Raw genomic sequence first — 21,993 nt, forward strand, 5'->3', positions numbered from 1 at the left:
TGCTCAAATGCGGACACTTTCATTTTACTTAACAATAGATAACACAAAAGCAACAGTGGAACAGGCCAAACAAAAGCGATCACTGAAATTGTTGTGACAGTACAATTACCCGGCTAGAAAATTTATTCAATATGCTTTACCATTGCATTGACACAGCAGGGAAAAAAAAAAAAGCCCAAATGTTCAGAGAATAATACAACAAGGCAGGAGGTATTTGGAAAACAAAAAAAAGATTTATTTTGAAATACACTTTTAAGAGATACTTTGACTCCCAGATTTGTTATCAATGTGCATCTGACATGACAATACGAAACAAACAAACAAAGAAAACCACATTCTGTACAGAGCTCTAAAATGAGCTGTGAGTATCTACAAGATTAGCTTTGCGCTCTCGGTGTGGGTTGGAGAGGGGCCCGATCCTGCAGTCCACACTCTCTAAAGGAGTTTTGCAGACGCGTGGTAGGAAAGATTGGCCCCTGAGTCTGCATGTGAGTCTCTGTGTGTGTACGTACGTCCGTGTGTGTGTGTGTGTGCGCGCGCATGTGTGTGCATGTCTGTGAGTTTCTACAATAGAGTCCTTGAGCAAAAATAGCAACTTGGAGCTGCAGAAGCGGGTGCAGGTCCCTGGCTGCTCTAGAAGTCCTGCCGCGGAGTGTGAGTTAGACTGTGCCGCCGTAGATCACAGTTTCGCCTGAACACTTTGCCGCACTGCTCACAGTTGTAGGGCTTGATGTCTGTATGGGTAAGAAGGTGAGTTTTCAGATTACTTCTTTGATTAAAGGTTCTTCCACATGTGGGGCATTTGTGTGGAGATTCCTGTTCAGATTTGAAGCAAGCAAAGGATTAATCCTTTACAAACTACCTAGGTTATAGATTTTAACGTATTACTGCACTTTTTGTCATCACAATGCATAACGTGAAACACCGGGAATCGGCACACATCAAGAGCGGGAGCACGAGCAGACACGACACCGCCGCCTTGCCGCGTCCTGCCCGCCACGGTCGGGGCTGCAGCTCTCAGCGCAGCCCGCAGCGCGGCCGCTGCCGGCAGCCAGGGCGCTCCGCTCCGCTCCACACCACCCCCTGTGCCGGCCGCCGCGGAGGCACGCTCCGAGCCCGCAACGAAAAACACCTCAGAGCGGCGGCGCTGACGAAACCAAAAGCGAGGCGTGCACCCGCTGCGCACCACGTCCCCGGCGCGGCCACCCTTTTTAAGCAAGCCCTCCGTGGCCGCGGCAGTAACCTCTGGCCACTTTCCCAACAGTGCAGTGGCGGCGCTGGGCGCGGAGCTACCCTGCGGAGCCCCCTCTGCGCCCCTCCGTGCCCGTCCCTGGGGCCGTGGGCTGCCATGGCCCTGCCCCGCGCCGGGCCTTGCTGCCGGCGCCCACGAGGAGGCGGCGGGGGTAGCACCGGGCTTACCTGCATGTGTAAAGTTTTATGGACCGCCAGGGTCCTGGACTGGCAGAAGCCCTTCCCGCACTCCTGGCACTTGAAGGGTTTTTCTTTGGAATGGATATACCTGGAAGGCAAGGGAGGGGGTGAGCGGCCGCCGGGAGACGCGGGGCCAGCCCCCGCCCCGCGGCCAGCCCTCCAGGAGCAAGCCCGGCGCCCCGCCAACCCTGCCCGCGCCTTTCTGCCCCGTATGCTTCTGTATATGGCTAACCTCGTATCTTGGTTCAAAACATTTACAAAAATTCGTATCAACGCTTGATTGCCCTCTCTGGTGACACATTAGGACTGCATGAGCAGAACAGCATCTGTCCCGCCAGCGGGACCCAAGCCCACTGCTCTGATTTCTGCCGCCCGACGTCCCCAGGCACCGCTCTCGGCCCGTGCGTGGTTTGGCGGCAGAGGGGGGCAAGTGCGGGAGCTCCCACCTGCACCTCTCCCTCCTCCCCACCCCACCGGCACCATGCTGCGGGAGGATCTCTGCAAAGCAAAACAGCGCCGAGGGCTTCCCCTCGGCCCCCTGCGGCCCCACCAGCAGTGCAGCGGCAGAGGTGCCCAGTCCCCGCAGAGCAGAGCGGAGCTCCCAGCCACTCGGGCTCCTCCGCAGCGATAGAGCACAGGGGTTTCCTCCTGCCGCCTCCGCGGCTCAGAGCGGAGCTCCCCGGGGCGAGTGCAGCCCAGCCGCTCGGGCTCCTCCGCAGCCACAGAGCACAGGGGTTTCCTCCTGCCGCCTCCGCGGCTCGGAGCGGAGCTCCCCGGGGCGAGCGCAACCTGAGCCCCCGCGCATGGCTCCCGCCGCCGCGCCGCTGCGGCCCAGCTCCAGCGGCCTCTCGCCAGGAGTGGCCAGGGTGTGGGGGAGGCTGGCCCCTCACCTGTGGTCCCGCAGGTGGTCCTGCCTCCGGAAGGCCTTGTGGCAGATGTCGCAGGTGTAGGGCCGCTCGTCCGTGTGGGTACGCTCGTGGATGAGGAGGTTGTAGGACTTGGTGAAGTGCCTGCCGCAGAACTTGCAGATGAACTCCTTTTTTGTCTTGGAGGGCAGGCGGCCGCGGGAGGGCTTTCGGTCTGGGGACAGCTTGCTGATCCCCGACAGGGGAGACGCCAGTCCGGGGCTCAGCTTGGCCAGCTCCCCCACCTTGGGTGGGTCCTCCTGCGTGGCGGCCACGGCCAGATTGGCAAAGTCAAAGCGGGGCCTGTCCTTGTGCAAGGCCGGCAGGACGTGGGCGATGGCCCCTTGCTTGGGGTGGAAGAGGTGCGTGGCAAAGGGGAGCGCGGGGAACGGGAAGCGGGAGTCCACCAAGCCCTGGGCGGCTGCCATCTCCGTGATGGTGGAGCGGGTGATTTCGTGCACATTGGGGTAGCCCAGTGTCCAGTGATTCATGTGCATGGTTTGCACGGCGCTGAGTCCATACAGACCTTGCAACTGGTCCACAGCCGCGGGGAAGGTATTCACAGCCTGGAGAAAGGAGTAGTTGGTGAGTTGCAGGGACGGGTGCAGCGGGATCGGAGCTGGCAGTGCCTTGCTTCCCATCTTCCCAGGGTGGGGGCAGGCTGGTGGAGGAGCTGCTGCCTCTCTTCAGGACTTCCAAAGGAAGAAATTCCTAGGAAGAAAGAGGGAGAAAGGAGGGGAAAGAGACTTCTTACTGAAAGCAACGTGTTTCCCCTCGGCCGAGGTGAGCGAGACAGAGGAGCCGGGAAGGGCCAGGCACGATGGTCATTGCGCTGCCTTGTCCCAGCCCCAGCTCCCTGCCGCAGCCCCTGCCTCCAGTGAGCGCCAGCGAGGAGCGGCTGCCATTGAGCCGCTGGAACAAGTCGCCGAGCCCGAAGAAGCTACGGCGTAAAAAAATAAATAAAAACACGACTCCCAGAAACAACCTCTCCACCAAAAACAGCTAGGAAAAAGCACACCAACGCCGACCCCGCTTCAGGCGCTGCAGCCTCGAATTAAAACCAAGCATGAAAAACGTACCGGGAACGCGCGGCTGGGGCCGGGGCCGGGCCGGGGCCGCTCCGCTCCCTCATGGTGCCGCGGGACCCCCCCGCCCCGACCTCGCCCCCTCCCCCCCCGTCGGCCCCTCGAGCTGCCGCGGGCGCGGAGGCCGCGCCGCTTCCCGGCGGGGCCTCCCGGGAAGGAGCAGGGCGCGCACGGAGGGGCTGGAGCCGAGGCAGGGCCCGGAGCCGAGGCAGGGCCCGGGGGCGCAGGGGGCGGCCGCCGTCCATGCTAGCGCGGGTGCTTATTTTTCTTCCTTCAGCGACAACTCATTTATCAAGATAATCGAGGGAGCGCGGAGGAACTCCTTCCCCCCTGCTCCCTTCCCCGCCGCCTGCCCCCCGCGCCGCAGGTCCCAAGCGAGCCCCTCGGCGCGGCGACCCCCTCCAGGCGGCCGGGGCCGCCGCACGCAGCTCGCCCGGGGCCGAGCGGTCCCAGCGGCGGGGAGCAGAGCGCCCGGCGCGGCGGCCCCCGAGCCCCGCCGCGGCCTCGGCGCCGCGCTTCCCCTCCTTCCCGGGGAGCCGCCGGAGATGGGCCCCTCGGGGCGACAGCAGCCCCCCGGGGCGACAGCAGCCCCGCCGGCCGCCCCCGGGGCGGGGAAGAGCCGGGCGCCGCCGCGGCCTGGCGCTGCCCGTCGGCGGTCGCCGAGTCCCGTCGGAGCGGCGGTGCGGGAGCGACCTAGTGCGACGGGCGCCGCTGTCAGCGGGCTTCGCTCGGGCAGCTCGACCGAAAGCCCCAGCCCGGGTGTCCCGCGGGGGGCCGAGGGGGCACCTGCGCGGGGCCCGGCCGCCGCGGCTGTCCTCGGGGACGGCTCGCTGCCAGCGACCGCCGAGGCCGAGAAAAGCGCCCCGCGCAGCCAAAGCGAGCGCCGGGGTCCCCGCGGGCCCGCACGGGCGCTGCACACCAAAGGTAGGGCCGAGGGTGTCTCAAGGCCTCCCGCGACCTGCGTGACTGCGCCGGCGACGCGCCCTTTCCCAAAACGCCCGACAAGGGAAACGCTGCGAGCCCGGAGCCCGGGCGCTGGTGACCGGGCCCGGCGGCGCGTCCTGTCCCCCGGGACGCCGCCGCCCCGCAGCAGCCGCGGCGGACGCCGGGCTTTGCCGTGCCTCAGCAGCGCGGTGCAGCTTCTGGGTGCAAAGTGACTTTCGATATATTTTCTAAAATACCTTTCCTCCCCGATTGTCACACAGCACTAAATTGGCCTTCCGCAAAAAAATGCGGCAGAGACGTGTCGTAGTTATTCCAGCGCTAGTCGCTCCTATTTTCGTTTTCTTTGAATCATGGGTCCCCGGAATCTCCTCCATTGGCGCTTAATTTTTTTTTCATTTGTTACTGTATGGAGACCAAGGGCAGTATTATCACTTTGACCTATTATATAGAGAGATTTTTTCTGAGGGGGGGGCGGTTATATATAGAGACCTATTTTTAAAGATGTCGTAGTGTTAGTTCTTACTCGCTTTTCGTCAGAAAACAGCGCAGAGAGTTTAAAATCCGTTTTCGCTGTTCGATAGCAGGGAGCGCTCCCGGGTTAATTTCGGCTCACCGAATATGCATTTCGGAGCCCTCGGAAATAAGCAAACGAGCGACGTAGGTACATTATTTCTGTAGGACCGAGTTTCGTTTTTTGCTGCTGCGTTTTGTAACCGAGTGCGCTGTTATCAGTGCAGGGCGCTCGCTTTCGCGTCAAGGAACCAAGTCCGTAATTGTTCTAGAAAAAGCATTCCCAACGGGAAATCCGCATTTTAACACGGAAAGTTTTAAAACTACGTTTTTAAACTACACTGTCTGAACCGCGATACTCGTACTACTTGCTACTCGTACTTCTAGACACCTTTTTTGAAGCTTATCAAAAAAGACCGGAAAGTGCCTTCGTGTGCGATTTTAAGGCTACTCATAGTAAGGCAGTTGTGCGGGGGGGAAAGTCAACCAAAAACGGATGTTACTTAAACCTTGGCACTTCCTTTTCCCTTCCCATCCAGGGCGCCTAATCAAGCTAAGCCCGCTGTCTCCCCAGCGCGCCTCCATCTACCTGCCTGCGGCCGACCCGCGCTGCGGGGCGCCGGGCAGGGGCTCCGCCGCTGCGGTCCCGGCGGCCGCCCGCGAGCCTCGCCCGCAGCCCGGCCCGGCCCGGCCGCCGCGGAGCGCTCGGCGGGGCGGGATGGCAGCGAGCCGCGGGCGGGCGGGCGGGCGGGCGCCCAGAGCCGGCGGCGGCTCCGCCGAGGGGCCGCGCTCCCGCCGACGGCGCAGCCCGGCCCGCGCGGGGAGCCACTTACCGGCGGCGGCGGGCCGCTCCTCCGGGCCGGCGCCGAGGCAGCGATCGCGGCCCCTCACGGAGACATTAGATCCAGAGCGAGGGGGCGGCGGCGCGCAGCGAGGCGGTCGCGGCAGCGGCCGGCATGGTGCGGGGGCCGCGGGGCGGCTCGGGGCGCGTCTCGCCGCGGAAGTCCCGGGGCGCCGGCATAGACCTCCGCCGCCCGCCCCGGAGCCTCCTGCCTTCGGCCGCGGCGAGGCTCGGTGCGCGTCTGAGCCGCCCCCCGCCCGGTCCATCACATTTCAGCAGTAAGTGGCGCGGAGCGCTGTCCCCGCCCGCCGCCGCCGCCGGCCCTCCCCGCGGCGCGCAGCCCCCGCCCCGCCCGCGGCCCCGCCCCGCCGCCCGCAGTGTTTACCCGTGTTTGGGTAGCAACTGGGCTTTAAAGGGGCCGGACGCCCTTCCCCCGCCGGCCCCGCGTCACCTGAGGTGACTCTTCCCTCCGCCGGCGGCCTCCCGGCCCGACCCCCGCCCGCCCCCCTGCTCCCGCCGCCCCTCCGGGAGCCCCGCGCACCCCGCCGCGGTTCGGGACCCTGCGCGCCGCGGACACCTCACCCCGCCGCCTTTTATTTCCCCCTTAAAACGCTTTAAAAGACCCCGGAGCGTGGCCGTTTGGCGGTCGCCCGCGTGTCCGAGAGGAGCCGCGCGTGCAGGTAACGTTCGCTCCCAACGGCTGCGTGTGCGTCACGCGAGCGCCCGCCCGCTCGTGAGGGGCCGCGGCCCGCTGCGCTGGGGCCGCCCGCGCCGGGGCACCGAGCGGCACCTGGCCCGGAGCGGTTTCGGTTCGTCCGCGGAGAGCTCGCTGCTAAAGGGGGCCTCAGCGATGCTGTCCACGTTTCTCGATAAAAAGCACTCTGGTAGTTTTCATCGTTAGCTGCAGTGTGGTCGGTTTCATACAGCGTGTTGGCGTCAATTTTTTTTTAAGTAATAGCGTGTTCTTACTCTGTACGTTAACGTTCTTACTCTGTACGTGTACGTTAAACGCCGTGTGTGGGGGGATTCAGTGGGTTATCTCGCTGGAGGATTGAAGGAAGAGTTTGAGAAGAATTAAAAGATGTAAGGCGGAATGGCACTAAAAAAAAAAAGGCCTGGAATAATTTTCAAGGTAGAGGCTGTGCTGCTAACTCCTGCCCGCTGAAGAGGACGCAAGTGACGGCTGCACCGGCGCTTTTCCTCCTTGCAGCGCACGGCACAAACTGCACTGACTCGCTCGGGGGGGCAGGAGTCGGCACACGCAGCGCTGGAAGCGGCCGCTCCGCGCCCTTTTCGTTTGCGGCAGCACAGCGCTGCGCAGACACCGCGCTGTTGTAAACCCCGGCTGCCCCCGACCGAAACCACCGCGGGTGCTCGGCAGCGGGGTGGCGGCGGCCGGGCTGGCGCCCCGCTGCCGCCGACGGGTTTGTCCCCTTCTCACTCCGCACCGCAGCCCTTGGGATGCCGGGGGGACCCCTCCCCGCCGACACACGGGGGGGAAGGGTTTTGCTTTCGCGAGAACCGTCATCTGTCGCCCTTTACAGCAAGGAAAAAATCGCGGCACTTGTTGGGGAGAAAAACCCCAAACCAGCCAACGAAACGAAAAAGGCTCAAATCGCGGGGAGCCGAAGACGGGAATAAAACGGTACAAAAACGCTACCCGGGCGGTTTGGTGCCCGGTGCGTTGCCGAGGACGGCCCAGCCCCACGGCATCACCTCGCCAGCGACAGCGCCGGGGCAGCCGTCCCGCGCCGCCCGCGGAGAAGCGCCCGCCGGCCCCGCGGCCTCGCCGAGCGCGGCCGCCGCCGCCCCGGCAGCGCGCGGCGAGCAGGTGCCGGCAGGGCGCCCGAGGGGCTCGCGCGCGTCCCCGCGCCGGGGCGACCCGCGAGGCGTCCGGCGCCGGCAGCTCCCCTCCGCCCCGCCCGGGGCAGGTGCCGTCCGCCGCCGCCTTAGCGGAGCCCGGGGCGGCGAGGCGGGGCCGGCCCGGCCCGGCCGGGCGGCTGTCGGGGCCGCGCGGCCACAGCGGGCGCCGCGGCCGGCGTGAGGCGGTGCTGCAGCGACCCCTGGAGGCCCGCGCGCCGCACGCCAGGGGCGCCGCCTCGCCCGCCGTCGGCCGGCCCGCTCCGGTTCGCTCCGGCCCCGCGGCGCGGCGGCCCGCCGCTGCGCGGGGGCCCGGCCCCGAGGGTCGTCCGCGGGGAGGGAGGCGCTGCCGGCACTGCCCGTGGACGCCCGGCCCGGCGGCACCTGGCGCGGCCCCGCAGCCGCCCGGTTGCACCTCGCGGCGGGAGCGGCCCGGAGAGGCAGCGCGGAGGGCTTAGCTACCGCGTTCCCCCGCGGCGCCGCCGCAGCGCAAGCACGGCTGTCCGAGCGCCGCTGCACGCCCTCGGTTTTTGTTACTCCCCCAGAAATACAGTCTGAGTTGTGGGCGCCTGCCGGGAGCGCGGAGATACGCAGTGTTTGTTCCTACTGCGGGGAACAGATTAAAATAGTCACCGCGCTGCAGTGTAGCTTCGGGGCCAGCTTGCCCGCCCGTCCTGCCCTCAGCGCCGAAACGCCGCGGCGGCGGCTGCCCGCACACGGGCTCCCGGCGGCTTCCAGCCCGGTGCGGCCGCGGCGCTGCGGGGACCCACCCGAGCGGGAGGCGCGGGGAGAAACGCCCGGCGGGGCTGAGCCGCCCCGGGGCAGCCGCGGCCCCCCGGCGGCGCCGGGCGCGGGGCAGAGGCGCCCACAGCCCCAGGCCAGGCCGGGCGCGGCCAGAACCCGTGTCCCGGCCCCGGCCGCCCCCCGGCGCCGCGCTTCCCGCGGGACCCCGCAGCCCCGGTGTCGACGGCGGCGCCCGTCTGCAGCCGCTCGGCTCTGCCCGGCGGCGGCGGTTCGCGCGGCGGGACAGGCGCTGCCTGTTGTTTGCTGCTCTTACAATATTTGATCTCCCTCGTAGACAGGCCGGTGCTTAAAAGCACTCGGACGGCACACCGAGGGCTGGTTTTGTTTTAGGGGGAACAGTGACCGCCCGTAGCTCTGCCGTCTGTTTCCACTGGTGCTTCCAGGTGACTAAATCATCATCTACTTCACTCAGATTTGTTTTGTTGTGTTTTGTTATTTTTAATATAGCAGTCCTGAGATGCCAAGGTTTGACCAACCAGCCGCAACGGCGGGAGGCGAGGCGCCAAGCCGCGGCACCGCCGATGCCGTCCCGGCACTCACTTCGGAGGCAGAAGGGAGAAACGAGGCACCCGCGGACCCCGTCCCCGCCGCCCCGGCGCTCCCCGACGGCGGCCGCCCTGCCGGTGCCTCCCCCCGGGGAGCGCGGCTCTGCTGCCGCGGCGTCCCCCTCCCGGCAGACAGCCCCGTGGCGAGCTCGCCCCTCCGCCCTGCCCCACGGCTGCCCGGCGAGGGGGAGAAGGAAGCCCGCGGCGAGGGCGCTTTCCTACCCTCAAACATTCCTCCCTCTGCCCTCAGCAAGCGGGTGTTTTCGCGGTGCCTGAAACGAGCAGTTGCCAAGACGTACAGAAATGCGACGTGCCTTACTTTACTATCGTTCGCTTTAAGCAGCCATTTGGCTAAAACCTGTCCTGCCGTCAGCACGCAGACACCGAGCAGGGCTGCTGCCTGCAGCCACAGCTAGAGCCCAGGCACCCACGGCGCGGGCGGGCCGCTTCCCCTCGCCCGGCGCCTCGCCGCGCCGCTCCGAGCGGAGCCGAGCGGCTGCCGAGGGCTGCCCGCTCCGCGCACTCCCGGCGGCGGCGATTCGCCCCGCTGTGCCGAGCAGCCGCGGCGTGCGAGCGGGCGAGCGCGCAAGGTGGAGGTCAGCGGGGCCCCAGGGCCGCCTGCTCGCTGCACGCACGTGGGCTTGTGCACTTCGCTCCTGGGGAAGGAGGGATTTCAGGCACTGCTGAAGCCCTGCAGCTGCCTGAGGCTGGAAGAATCGGGAAGTGTGCAGTCTCGGAGCCAACTGTGAGGGGGGAAGCCTAAGAGAAGTACTGTATAAAAGCAATAAATTGGTTCAAGAAATGCATTTCTACATTTGGTCTCATGCCTCGTAACTCACCTAGGACATGAGATCTCCAAGGCAGCAGAGAACGGGGCCCATACATCTTGTCCTGCGGCTTATATTAAATAACTCTATTTCCTTTTAAGAACTATTTTATATCCGAGTGAATAGCTTGATTTTCACAAATAAAATTAATACTATAGGGTGAAAGTCAGCTAGCAATAGAAAAGCTCAGAGGGGTTTTTCCAGTTGTAAACATGCAGGATACATATGGTCATTAGATACATCTGTGGGTTAAGCAATGATTTGTTTATGCTAGCCTGGTGCTTGTGATGCTTTTAAACTGGGACTACTCTGCTGAATATAATGTGTATACTATAATTCCCTTTTACCTACCCTCCACATGTGTATTTCCTGTTTTCAGCATGCATTCTCGATGTATAAACTGTGGCAAAGAATATGTTATAAACTGGGATACTGCAGAGCATTTCAAATATTTTCAGAGTATTACAAGCACGGTGCAAGCATAGGCAAATCATCACTTACAGATGTGCACAATGTCTGTATAAATCTCTGCATGTTTTTTCTATTGTTTGTGGCATCTAATTCAAAGAAAAGCACAATAATAGATATTATGAAAACGTACCAATTGTTCCTGGGCAAGCTCACGCCTAGGATGTCCAGATAAACCTTGCTGATGAAACCTTGCCCTTCTTAGGAAAATCAGGGTCTTTTAAAGTTAAGGGATTGAAGATTCCTGAATTATAAGGAAATGGAGGGAAAACTTACTATGGTAAGGCATTTGAAGACTCCTAAAAGTCACTGCCAAAGCTGAACACTACCCTGTATCTCTATTGGACATGATCTAGGGAACCACTTAAGTGCATGCTTAAGTCCACCACTGCTCAGGCAGTACCTAAGCAGGTGCTTTGGTTTCTTTATGTGCCAAAGTCGCATGCTGAGCATGTGTTTTACTGCTGTTCTAAAGGATTTCCTGAATCAGGGTCATTATTTTCAGATCACCTCATAAAAATAAATAAATGAATACAAGCTTATAAAAAAACAAAGACAGTTGCTATTGCAGGCAAAATTTTGCATCATGACTGCTTTCATGCCTGTTTTCATGAATTAAGTTGTTGCCACGTGGTCATCTGCTACAACCATCCTGGGAAATGCTGGTGTTCCCTTCGGCTTCCTCCTACTGCCGCCTCCCAGCAGCAGAGCGCGGTCAGGTGGAGGGACAGTTGCTCCAGCATGAAGCTTGTGGATATGATGCTGGTCTTGCTTAGGGAGACCTCAGAGGTTTTTCAGAACAGATTAGACAACTATCAGGATCAGTTTGGATATAGTGTGTGACATGGAAAGAAGAACCCTTTTACCCATGAACTCAGAGGTAGTTTTACTGAACTCCCCATTGCCACAGTGGAGAAAAACCAGGGCAAGATCACCCTGGAGCGTGGAAAGGCTGCACAGTCAAAGGGGGAGCTAAGAATGGGGCTGGAGCTACAATCAGTTCAAGAATGTGTCTGAGCTGGGGAGGGACCAGTCAGAGCATTTTCTGGTAAAGAGTACTGTTCTCCTCCCCTTCCCTCCCCTCCCATCCCTGTACTAGCTGAGTCTTGCAGATTGGTAGCCCACTGCCAACATGCGAACCTAGTGTACCATGACAGACAGTCTTGCCTCTCTGGGTACTGCGAGCTGACAATGCACAGAAGGCACATAAGACCCATATGACTCTTGAGTTGAAACTAAATAATGGATTCCCACTTTCTTTACTCATGAATCCCTATTTCATTTTCCAGTGATAAAATACCCCTCTTCAATGGACTGCCACTAAACTTGTTCTCCTTTGTTTCCATTCACAGACCCCCTCGAAAGTAATGGAGGAACTCCTACAGGCCGGTAAATCGTAGCTTGCAAACTGGTGAATAAAAGTTTCTTCTCTTTCACCCTGATGGTGTGTCACAGCTAGTAAAGAATATCAATTATTATTGCAGCTCTGTCTTGCTTGCATTAGCTATTTCATTTATTTGACCTGCTCACCCGTGATAGGCTGGCAAAACTTATACTACTAGTTCCAATGCCTCTTTGGGAACTGTTTCCAAGAAAAATACAAAACCTATTCATTTCAACAATAGGACTCATTTTAGCTGCAAGGGAACTGAAAGCCTAGGACATTACACTGCAGCAGAAGCACAACTGCCTTGAGGCCAGTTATTTTCAGGTTTTCAGATTATCGAAGAAGGGAAAAAGATACTATGTCAGCCATACTACAAACCTGACTTTTTGAATTTCACTGCTGTACTTGTCACGAGCCTGCCCATCTCTCTGAACGCAGGATGGAGCCTACCTGCGTCAGTGCAGTACTCCCTATCTGTTGTTTCAGGAAAGCTGGGTTTGCACAGAGGGGACAGGGCAAGACCCTGGGACCAGGCGGGCTTTAGGATGCCAGCTTTACTGGGTCCCAAGGTAGGCATAAGGCAAGGATTAATGTCATCTGAAAGACTAGAGACTTTCAGGGAGCCTAGGATGGTGTCTATGGTAAGTTTTAAGGAAGCCTCCATTATTAACAGAAATGTTAATGGTAGAGAAATCAAAGCTGATCATGGTAAGTGAAAAATTATTTTCTGAATCCAACAAAGGGGGCAAAAGGAGACCCTTGCAGCCATCTGACAGGATTCTTGAACAAAAGCTATCTTGAACTTGAACCCTTGGCTAAACCTGAAAGTGGAAAAGTCTCCGTGACTTTGATGAGGGGGGCTGTGCCCGACACGGCATGGTAAAGACCTCTACTGGGAAGAAGCAGCACGTAAATGTAATACAGTCTGCAGTGTGTTTACTTCAGTGGGAGCTGGTATAAGAGTCAGCCTGTGGCCATAGCAGCATCGCCGACGCTCCTGAGATCTGAAAAGGAGACCACCGATAAAGGTCATTAGCTAAGGTTAAGCAGGGTTAACCCTGACCTTTCTCCGGTCTCCAAGTAGACAGCTCTTAAGCAAATACAAAAACACAGTTACTGAAGAACTCTTAAATGACTACAATAACAAAATAAATCAGAGTGAAGTGGAGCCAAAACTGTAGATCTGTTTTATTCAAAGCATAATATTTATAGATGGCAGATACTGAAAGGCAGTGTGATTGGTATTAGGAACCATGCATATACCTAGATAGTGGAGGCACACTTGAAAGCATTCTGTCTTTTGAAATGCAGTGAGACATGAATTTAATTTTTTTCTGAAGAGAGTATTTTTATTCCTAGAAGCTTTTACGTGTGCTTGGTAAAGAGGAATATTAGAAATACTTGATTTTCTGTTAGAGTTACAGGTGAAGCCAGAAATGCTAAAAGGCTGCACGAAGCATCACTTAAGTCTGATCTAGTTCAACATTAGTCTAATGTTATCTCTCCTCCCCCAAAAATGTCTTCAAGAAGATACATAAAAACAGACCAGAGCTAATGTTTACTTTTACAGCTAATGGTTCCTCAAATCTATAAGAACTTCTGAGGAGTAGATAAAAGCAGCTGCAGAAGTGATCTAGAAATAAACATCCAGAAGAAAACATAACTGTAATCAAAGTTCCAGCTGCTCCCTTCCTAATTCTTATCAGTATTCTTTTTAATCAGGCACATTTTGAAGTCAAAGGCTTATTTCCAACAGCTTTTGTCCATACATACATACATACATATATATATATATATATATGAATGTCCCTTGAAATATTACAGAAGTTCTGTTTCACATCAAAATAGTGTACATTGTCACTGAAATTATTAATTTGCTTTTCCTCATCCCCCATGTTCCTGCTGGGCCCCTCTTTTGCATCTGGCATCTGTACTGATACTCAAGATGACAAATACTGATAACTGTGAAGCTGCAGTGCTGCATACTTCTGTAACGCAAAGCTTAGCCAAAGTTAGTCATTGATTTATGTGCTCTATTCTGTTCAGCAGTGCAAGGTTTTTCTAATTCCGTACCTTTAATCCTTACCACCTTCAACCTAGTGTGTGTCAAATTTCCATCTTATTGTTGCAGCTGTGGTTTCTTAAAACTAAAGCACACTTCTTGAATGCAGTGACACATTCTTAAGTTTATTCGCAGATTTAAATGCTCAATTGTTTAAAAAGATCTGGGCTCATTAAAATGGGATGGTAGTTAGAAGTTATTGTTTTTCCATATTAATACAGAGATTGGTACAGAGATTTTAGAAAACAAATTAGGGACATGGGGATGACTATTTTTATTCAGCCCAAATCTGCAGAAAGTGTGGTAACCTAGGCAGCATGACAGAGACCTTAAGCCCAGCGTTCTTTTTAGTGGAGAGGCTACAAAATACACAAGGCAGAAAAAAGCCCTCCCACACTTAAAAAGTCTTCTGCAGGTATACAGACGAAAGGAAATAGACTCCGTACTGTCTAGATACCATGTTACTTAGGATGACTTTATGACTGCAGTAAGGTAAAGCTCAAGAAGCAGAGAAATTTCGTAAGAATCTGGATGCTCATGAAGAAGAGCTGCAAACGTTAAGGATTTTTATTATGACCTTCACTGTGGTAAAAGAAAACCCAGATTCCTTGTGCTCTCCCATGGAAAATGGACCAGAGGCTAAATGCTATAAATGTGCCTCCAAGTACTCACAAGTGAGCAGTGCCTGCCACCACTGCCAGCGCTTCTGACAACCGTCTGCGCAAGACTACGCTTCCTCTAGGTGACCTGCTGAAAAGGACTGTACCTTCCTTTCAGCCGCTGCAGTCCACAGTCTAGTGCAGTAACACAAACCCACTTTTATCATCTTTTAAAGCTAAGACATTAGTGTTTTCCACCAGAGCAGCTGAGATATGTCCCATTCCAGGAAAAGGCCAAGCAAATAGCTGAGAGTAGTAACGACTTAAACCGCTGCAAAAAATCTGCCAGAGGACATCTGTCAAAGCCCGAAGAGTTCCAGTTATGTATGATTTCATTTGATCCCAGAGGCTAAATAATGTACAGGAAAGATTTAATAATGTTATGCAGATTATGTGTGGAAATGTAAAAGGAACTGAATACAATGCCAGTTTGAAAAATCTTCATGTGCTCATAGCACTAGGATTGCTGCAAAGTCAGAAAACACAGCTTGAGCAACAGACTATGATAATAAAATTAAAAATTGGAATTGCTGGAATATTTACTCAGGTGAGAGTATTTGATTAAAAAAAGATGACTTAATAATATTTTCTCTCTGCCAGGAAATTATCAGTGGAGAAGGCCTCATTCCTGTTTCCGCCACATCAGTTCCATTTCCATGTGAAACTTTGATAGTGAAAACATGGTAACCAAGGATGACTGGTCACAACATTTCCAAATACCAGTGCAAAGGAGACTTCAGCTATTAAAGGAACAAAAATGGCCCTCAGCTATATCTGCTTGCACATCTGAGTTACAGCATCTGACTGTGAACTGGACCTGCTGAAGGGGTATGGTCCCTTTTGCCAATTCACCTCCAGAAACATTTGGCAAGGAGGTGGAAGACGCAGCTGGAATGGTGAACAGCCTCCACAGGATTTACCAAAGGAGTCCTGTCAAATCTTCTAGTAGCATAACCTTCCGATGCCATGTGACACTGTTTAAATACTGGCAAAGGAAAGGATTATTAAACAGGATCCTTAACCAGGATGGACATGGACTTCATCAACAAAAAACAACTTAAAACCAGAAATAAATGGATCCTCTCTGGCACTACCTGAAAGCTTTTGTGTGGAATCCCACAAAGTAAGCAAGTGTACTGCTTCCTAGCTTTCCTCAGGCTGGCACTTGTGGTGGCTTTTCTTCAGCTGGTGCTTTTGTCTCCCATGGGATAATAGTTACAGTGTTCTTAGCAGCTGAAAACTTAGGCTCACCTGCTTTTCTTTCAGTGAAAGGATCTAAGACTTTTTCTTCCAAGGTTGGATCTTTATTTGAAGGGAGTTCCAGCAGGTTTCTTAGGTTTCTCATTTCCTCTTGCTATTTCTGCTCTCATCTGTTTTGCAAATGGCCATCATAATACTAAGCTTATCTAATGGCCAGGCCTCCTCCTGGAAGAGTGCCAGCAGTGTACTGAAAAACCAGCCGTCTGAAAGCATTCAGAGTAGATGGCCATCACCTTCTCCCTGAACCCCAAACATAAAACTTCCCTGATAAGCACATACTCCAATGACACGAAAAGCAGGAGGTTACTCTTAAATCCAGATATCACTTTAACCAGCCTCCTGGGGTGGCAGTCAGGCACTTTTCGAAATTAGTCTCACTCCACAAATTTTTTTTGTTGGTGTTCGGAAAAAGGTGTTACATGTTCATATGGTAAAGAGGGAACGTCCCCACGGTGGCTTCTCTGTGAACATTTTCCCTCCTACAGTTGCTTCTCACTCTTGTTAACTGTGACCCTTCTCTCCCTCACTGTGGTAGGGTGTATTTTGGGTCCAGCTACTCCTAGCTTTTGATGTCAGGGCAGTGAGTGGAGGTACAGAAGTGGCAGTTCCTGGGATCAGTGAAACTTAGGGGCTTTTCCTGCTGAGAAGGTGGCAAGGGCAGAGCAACTTACTTTTCCTTGGTAAGGGGAAGTCTGTGAAAATGCAAGATTTCTTGCAGGTCTTTATGCACAGACATACATGGAAAACAAAATCTTGTTAACTTTGCTATTGACCTTGGTGAGATCTGGATTTTATCCAAAAGGAGGAAGTCAGTAGGAGTTCTGGGTCTCCAATTTAGAAATTTGAGAAGATGCCTAAAAAAAAATGCCCAAGGTCTGCATAAGACACCCTGAGGACATAAAATGTAGCAGTAAAGGTTCACACGAGAACTTAACCTTGTAAAAAGAAAAACAGGAGAAGTTTGTCGTCATACCTTGGTTTATCAGTCAGAACCTAAGAAGGAAGATTCAAGAGTTTTGTCTCTACATCTCTTAGAGGAACCAGCTCTGTAGGAATGGAGGACTGGGGTCTGAGTGAAAAATCATGCCTTGTTTGGACTTCTGTTTCCCCAAAGAAAAGGAATTTTGACCTTTGCTGGAGACCTGGAGAAAGAAACAGCAGGCCAGAAAGGAGAAACAGAAGTATGAAGACATCTGCACAGCAAGAATAAGAGAAGCAGTTCTCAGCTAGCCCATTTTGGAAAAAGGGTTGACAACAGCATGGGAGGAGAAAGATCTGCTGGCCACTGCTTCGTCTCTCTGAAAGGCTGGTTCAGTCAGCACTGAGGGAGACCTATGGGGAGCTTGCTGGGAAAACAGTGTTTCCCAGCGCCCAGGGATCCCACTGTCTCAGCACTGTAGGATTTGCTACTTACCATGTCCGAAGGCTGCTGACTCAGCCACCGAGCATCAGTCTAATACTTTCCAGTCTGCTATACCAGAGGAAATACAAAGCCAGGAATGCATGACAAAACTAAAGAAGGTATCATAGTATGCAAGGTAAACTCCTTTCTGTTCCAAAAAAAGGAAAAAAGAAAAGTCATCCACTTCATATTGTTTTATTAAACTAAGTAGACTAAATAATGCTTTGGCTTGGTTTATTTATTTAATTAAATAACATTTATTTAGAGGGATGCTTTATGTAAGTGACTTTAATCAAAAATCAAGCTTAACACAATAGAGAGATTGTCAGCTGGGATAAACTGGCACAGCTCTGTGGGTGTCAACTGCTGACTTACACCGGCTGTGGGGCTGGGGCTGCCTCAGCACGGTCATTTGTTGATTAAACAAACTTTCCTAAGGCTGAGGAATCCAAATAACGGCAATAAGGCTCACTCCGGCTTCTAACTCATGCGATAAGGTCTTGTGCTGGTCTTCCCATCATAGGACTAAGGCAAACAAACACAGCTAGAATTTCTGGAATCTATTGCCTTTTTGAAGGGTATTATTTAAAAATTAGACTGCAAGAGATTATTACCAGAAGCACAAGACTTTAGAACAGACTTCCTAGAAACAAAACAAGTTTGGGGAAAACCCCTCAAACAATCCCCCTTACTGTAAGGCACCTGTTCTCCTTAAAACACTTTTTTTTAGTGGAAGTCACCCCAGCTGAATTAAATTTGTTTCCCTTGGGCCTGCATTTTCTTTAGCCAACACAACAGCTGCACCATGTGGAGATGAGCCACAAGAAGTGTAACAACACATGTTTGTGATTGCTGTATCAGCTTTGGCAGATTTAAGTGCAGAGGTCTTTAGCTGCCTTCTATTAGAAAGCCAGCTTTACAATATATACAACATCTTGCAAAGTAGCAGCAACAATATATATAGTTTTATGTATTTCTTGTACATGCTGGTACAGTAAAACCAGAAAGGAACTGACTATTACTTATAGCTATAAATATTGTATTAAGCACAAACATTTTCTTTTGCACGTCATGTAAAAATAGGAGCAGAACAGGAGGATGGGTTAACTGCAGTTAAAAAAATCCCCAGAGGCGCACTGTGCTAGCTGTTATCCAGCCCTGCAGAGATATGCAGCCATTCAGAATTTGCAGTAACCCTGTTATTTTGAAGCTGCAGTAAGTTTAATCTCTCCAAGAAATTGCTGAATTCCTGGAAAATAGTGCATAATCGTTGTGCAGAGTACTTTTTTTTTTTCTTTCTTATTTTAAGAACAGGTGCTAAAAACTGGTCTTGGGAGCCCAATTCAATATGCTTTAGAACAGGGCTTTAGCGTCTGCTTTTGAGGCATTTGATTAAGACTTGCTGAATATCCTGCATCTTTCAAAATGAAGTGACTTCAGGTATTTGTTTTTGAAAGGTCATTTTGAAACTTTAAATCAAACACCAATAATACAGCATAAATCAAGCATTTGTATTTATAATGTGTTGTTCCTGTTACTTTATGTGTAACTAGTACTGTAGATATTTGTGGGTGTTCTTTCTTACACAGTTGTTTGACTTTAATCTGCCTCTACATAATCTTGCTTAAAATTATCATACCATTTAAAAAGTCCTCAAATAGCACAACATTGCATAAATGTCTCCGTGACTCAGGACAGCAAATTTTCTCAGCATCTAAAATTTCAAATTCTTAGTTTCATTTCCACAATAAGGGGACCATCTGTATACTGTTTATTTTATATCTTTGACTGTATTATTCCTAATCGAATAAACTTATGACATATTATTAAGAGGTTATGTCAAATAAATGGTGGTGTCTAACATGATCTGCCTTCGATTTTGACCTTTCCTCCATCCTCCTGGGAAATGAATCAGACTGAGGAGGGAAACACCAGTCACAAAAATCTACATTTATATTCACACTCCCACCAGCAAATTAGAGAGGACCCTGCTTTGTGAACTGGTCCCCAAAGTAGTATATTTCAAAGAAAGACTCTGTTGCTGCTAATGGATTTTGGATCAGGTCCTAGAGATATTGCCCCTATTCTGAATTGTATAAAGCAAGGATTTAATATCTATTAATCTTACTGAAGGAGAGACAATATATATTAAAACATCTAGTTTGGTTTTTTTCTTCTGTTTCAGTTTTTCCTTGTACTACCTCATATTCAGATTAACACATTCATTTTAAAAGGAGTTTTAAATAATTACAATTTTGTATTACTAATCAGGTAAGAGCAGCTTAATACCACCATCATAACAAATTAGATCATAGAACTACAGAAGAGCTCAAGGATGAAGCAATAAAACTTGTATATCAGCCAATTCAAGTTTACACAAAACATTAAACTCTCCCGTGTTTAGAAGACATTGGAACGTAATGTAGGGACACAAAAGAAGTAATGTCTTTAAATCTTAAAATGATTAGCAGTTTTACTCTGTAGGGATCTCTGGGAGGAGATGGACTCCACCCTGAGGAAGATAAAGGGCCTCAGTTTGCTAGACTGGAAGGAATGATTCATTTTAGGCGGAAGCTGTATGCATGTGAGATGCTGAATATTCCTCATGTGGTAACTTCACTGTTCCCATTAAGAAACTTCCTAGCATATGAAATTGTTTTATTTTCTTCTGCTTTTTCTCATAGAGAAAATTTTATCATCAAAACATTTTTTTTCTTGCTCAACTCAGCTGGGTAAAATGGGTATAACAGCTGTTGATAAGCTCTTCTTTGCTGTTAAAGAAATTCATTAATCTTCTACTAGTTTTCTGCTTGTAACTAAGAAAACATACTTTTAGTGAAGAAATAAAGGAAAAACCTTAGGTCTCAGATTTAATAAGGTTTCTAAGATCTCTAGACAGTAACTTGCTTTATATTTTGCCATGATTTTTATAGCCTGACCTGTGCATATTTAGCCACCTAGAAGTTTTGTTTTAAGCAGAGAGTTCTCTTGTTCAGCAGTGACAGTATCTTAGCGCTCATCTCAGGGAGCAGCGAGGCTGCCATAAAATCTCTCCTATTGAACCAAACTGCACTTGATTAGTGGAGGCCAAACCAGTGCACCTTATAAAGGAAGTTCTGTGAAACTTTACTGTTTTGTTGCTCTGCTGTTGCTGTGGCAGAGGGGCTGCTGTGAGGATGGTGTCCTGCTGCTTTTAAGAGCAGAATGGGAATGTAAGTGCAAAGCTTAATCTTTTTTCTTGTGTTGGGTATATTTCTACTTTCTGTGGGAGCTTATCTTGTAATCAGACCCGCTACTTCAGAGTCAGTCATGAAATGATAATTATGTCACTGAGCTCTTTTGTGAAGCTTTAAGGTTAGAATTGTGTGGGGATTTTTTTTCCTCTCTTTTTTAAGGTATGACCATGTATGTTATATAAGTAGCTTATTTGGACTTGAATTATGATCTTTTGGCATGTTTTGATTGGGAAAGCTTGAATAAAGTAGGAAACTGAAATTTGGTGGTTTTAAAGTCAGTAGAGTGAGTGGTCCTTTCACAAATACAGCACTCGCTTTGTTGTTGAAGCAAGATGGAAATGCACTTCAGAAGTGACTCGGAAGGGTCTTATTAACAAAAGCACCATGACTAGAATAAGCGATAAGCATTTCACAGCATAGCTTTTGTAGTGCTTACTATTCACAATACACTTTGCAGTATTGTGGGGTTTTGCTTATTTGTCCTCTGTTGTTGTATGCTTGTGCTTCCTATCTTTTTATGCTTTCCTTCAAGCACCTCTGCAAAAGGCCCATAAGAATGGGAAAGCTTCCCTTCCCCATAGCTGAAAGAATGGGTCTCATTAGCTTTTTGAAAGTGTTGTCCCTAAAAATGAAAATATCCTGTTCTATTCCTAATCTTCCTTTAACATTTCTGCCATGTCTTCCTGGAACTAAAGGAAGAGGTGAGAAAATGCAGCCTTCACAGTGATAGAAACGTTGGGCTAGCTGCACTGATGTATCTGTGTATTCGGACAGCTGAAGTTTGCTTTACGTAATACTTGTTCCATCAAGTAATGATGATTCAGTCATTCCTTAATTATTGATACTAGTTTCCATTGCTAACACAGGCATTGAGCTCTGCTGGGAAGTGTTATTTATTCTCCAGTGTCCCAGCACACCTTTTTTGCAGACTGGAGAACAGATGGTTGCCTCCATAAGGAGGGTGAATATTTTTGTGTAGATGGGAATCCAGAGTAACTCTGAGTATTACCACCAACAACAGTAACTTTTTAACAAACCAAAAAGATTTTTTTTCCACGTTGATGGTGATCCTTAGATCCCAGGAGCACAATCAATGCAGCTGTGTTACTAGAATATCTTTTGTGGTTAACTGTAAATAGCAACTCTGTATCCACGATTTATTTTTACTATAGTGTGCTATAATAGGAAAAATAGCAAATGGTAAGTCTATATATAGCCTGTTACCAAGACTGTGAGTTAAATGGTCAGTCAATAGAAAAACTCTATCCTAATCAACAAATATACTTAGCTCTAGCAATAAGATTTTTGGATATTAAAATGATATATATTTCATAGTGAGAAGAATTGCAGCAGTAAAGCTAATATTTTTACTATGCCAGATTTTACTACTCTTTTTAATGCCAAGTAGGATCCTTGTGAATCACACTAATTTCAGTGGGGTGAATGTGGATGACAGAATTTGTACCTACGTTTTCTGACTATTTACTTTCTGCATCTTTCTTTTGCTGGACTAGCAAAAATTAATAGTGAATTTCCTTTTATGGAAAATTAATTGCCTCTTCAGCTGTGGATACTTCAAGGAAAAAAATAAATGCAGCTCTTTATTCCTAAGTTTTGTAAAGGCTTGCTTAAAAAAAAAAATCTAAATTTAAGTCCAAAACTTGAGAAGATGTCGTTCTTTTACTATTTTATTTATAACTATTTTATGATTGACAGGGTTAGGGATTATATAACAAATTCTTAGATAAGCCTTCAAGGTTACTTCA

At 51.2% G+C, this 21,993-nt stretch overlaps 1 protein-coding gene and 1 long non-coding RNA gene across 3 annotated transcripts; one reads left to right on the forward strand and one right to left on the reverse strand.

Moving 5' to 3' along the window:
- Positions 1–211: 211 nt before the first annotated feature.
- On the reverse strand, positions 212–6,096 carry OSR2 (odd-skipped related transciption factor 2). 2 transcript variants are annotated; one of them, XM_064507679.1, is made up of 4 exons: positions 5,710–6,096; positions 2,322–3,047; positions 1,420–1,519; positions 212–734 (listed from the first exon to the last, which is right to left on the reverse strand). In XM_064507679.1, the coding sequence occupies exons 2-4, from the start codon at positions 2,975–2,977 to the stop codon at positions 660–662; spliced, it is 831 nt and encodes a 276-aa protein (XP_064363749.1). In that variant the 5' UTR covers positions 2,978–3,047; positions 5,710–6,096; the 3' UTR covers positions 212–659. The 2 variants fall into 2 exon arrangements, with proteins under 2 accessions (XP_064363749.1, XP_064363748.1); XM_064507678.1 differs by having other exon boundaries at positions 212–816; positions 5,710–6,095.
- On the forward strand, positions 6,077–18,839 carry LOC112990028 (uncharacterized). Its single transcript, XR_003260976.2, has 3 exons — positions 6,077–6,397; positions 11,574–11,632; positions 14,930–18,839. It is a non-coding gene; the product is annotated as an uncharacterized LOC112990028 (long non-coding RNA).
- Positions 18,840–21,993: the final 3,154 nt, after the last annotated feature.

This window comes from Dromaius novaehollandiae, chromosome 2 (genome assembly GCF_036370855.1).
Source record: "Dromaius novaehollandiae isolate bDroNov1 chromosome 2, bDroNov1.hap1, whole genome shotgun sequence".
Lineage (NCBI taxonomy): Eukaryota > Metazoa > Chordata > Aves > Casuariiformes > Dromaiidae > Dromaius > Dromaius novaehollandiae.

Excerpts from the sequence above, each read along its gene's own strand:
- OSR2 (XM_064507678.1), bottom strand. The coding sequence starts at position 2,977 with ATGGGAAGCAAGGCACTGCCAGCTCCGATCCCGCTGCACCCGTCCCTG. Across the intron at positions 1,520-2,321 it reads GACCACCTGCGGGACCACAG|GTATATCCATTCCAAAGAAA; the intron begins GTGAGGGGCCAG and ends CTTGCCTTCCAG. Across the intron at positions 817-1,419 it reads ATAAAACTTTACACATGCAG|GAATCTCCACACAAATGCCC; the intron begins GTAAGCCCGGTG and ends AAATCTGAACAG.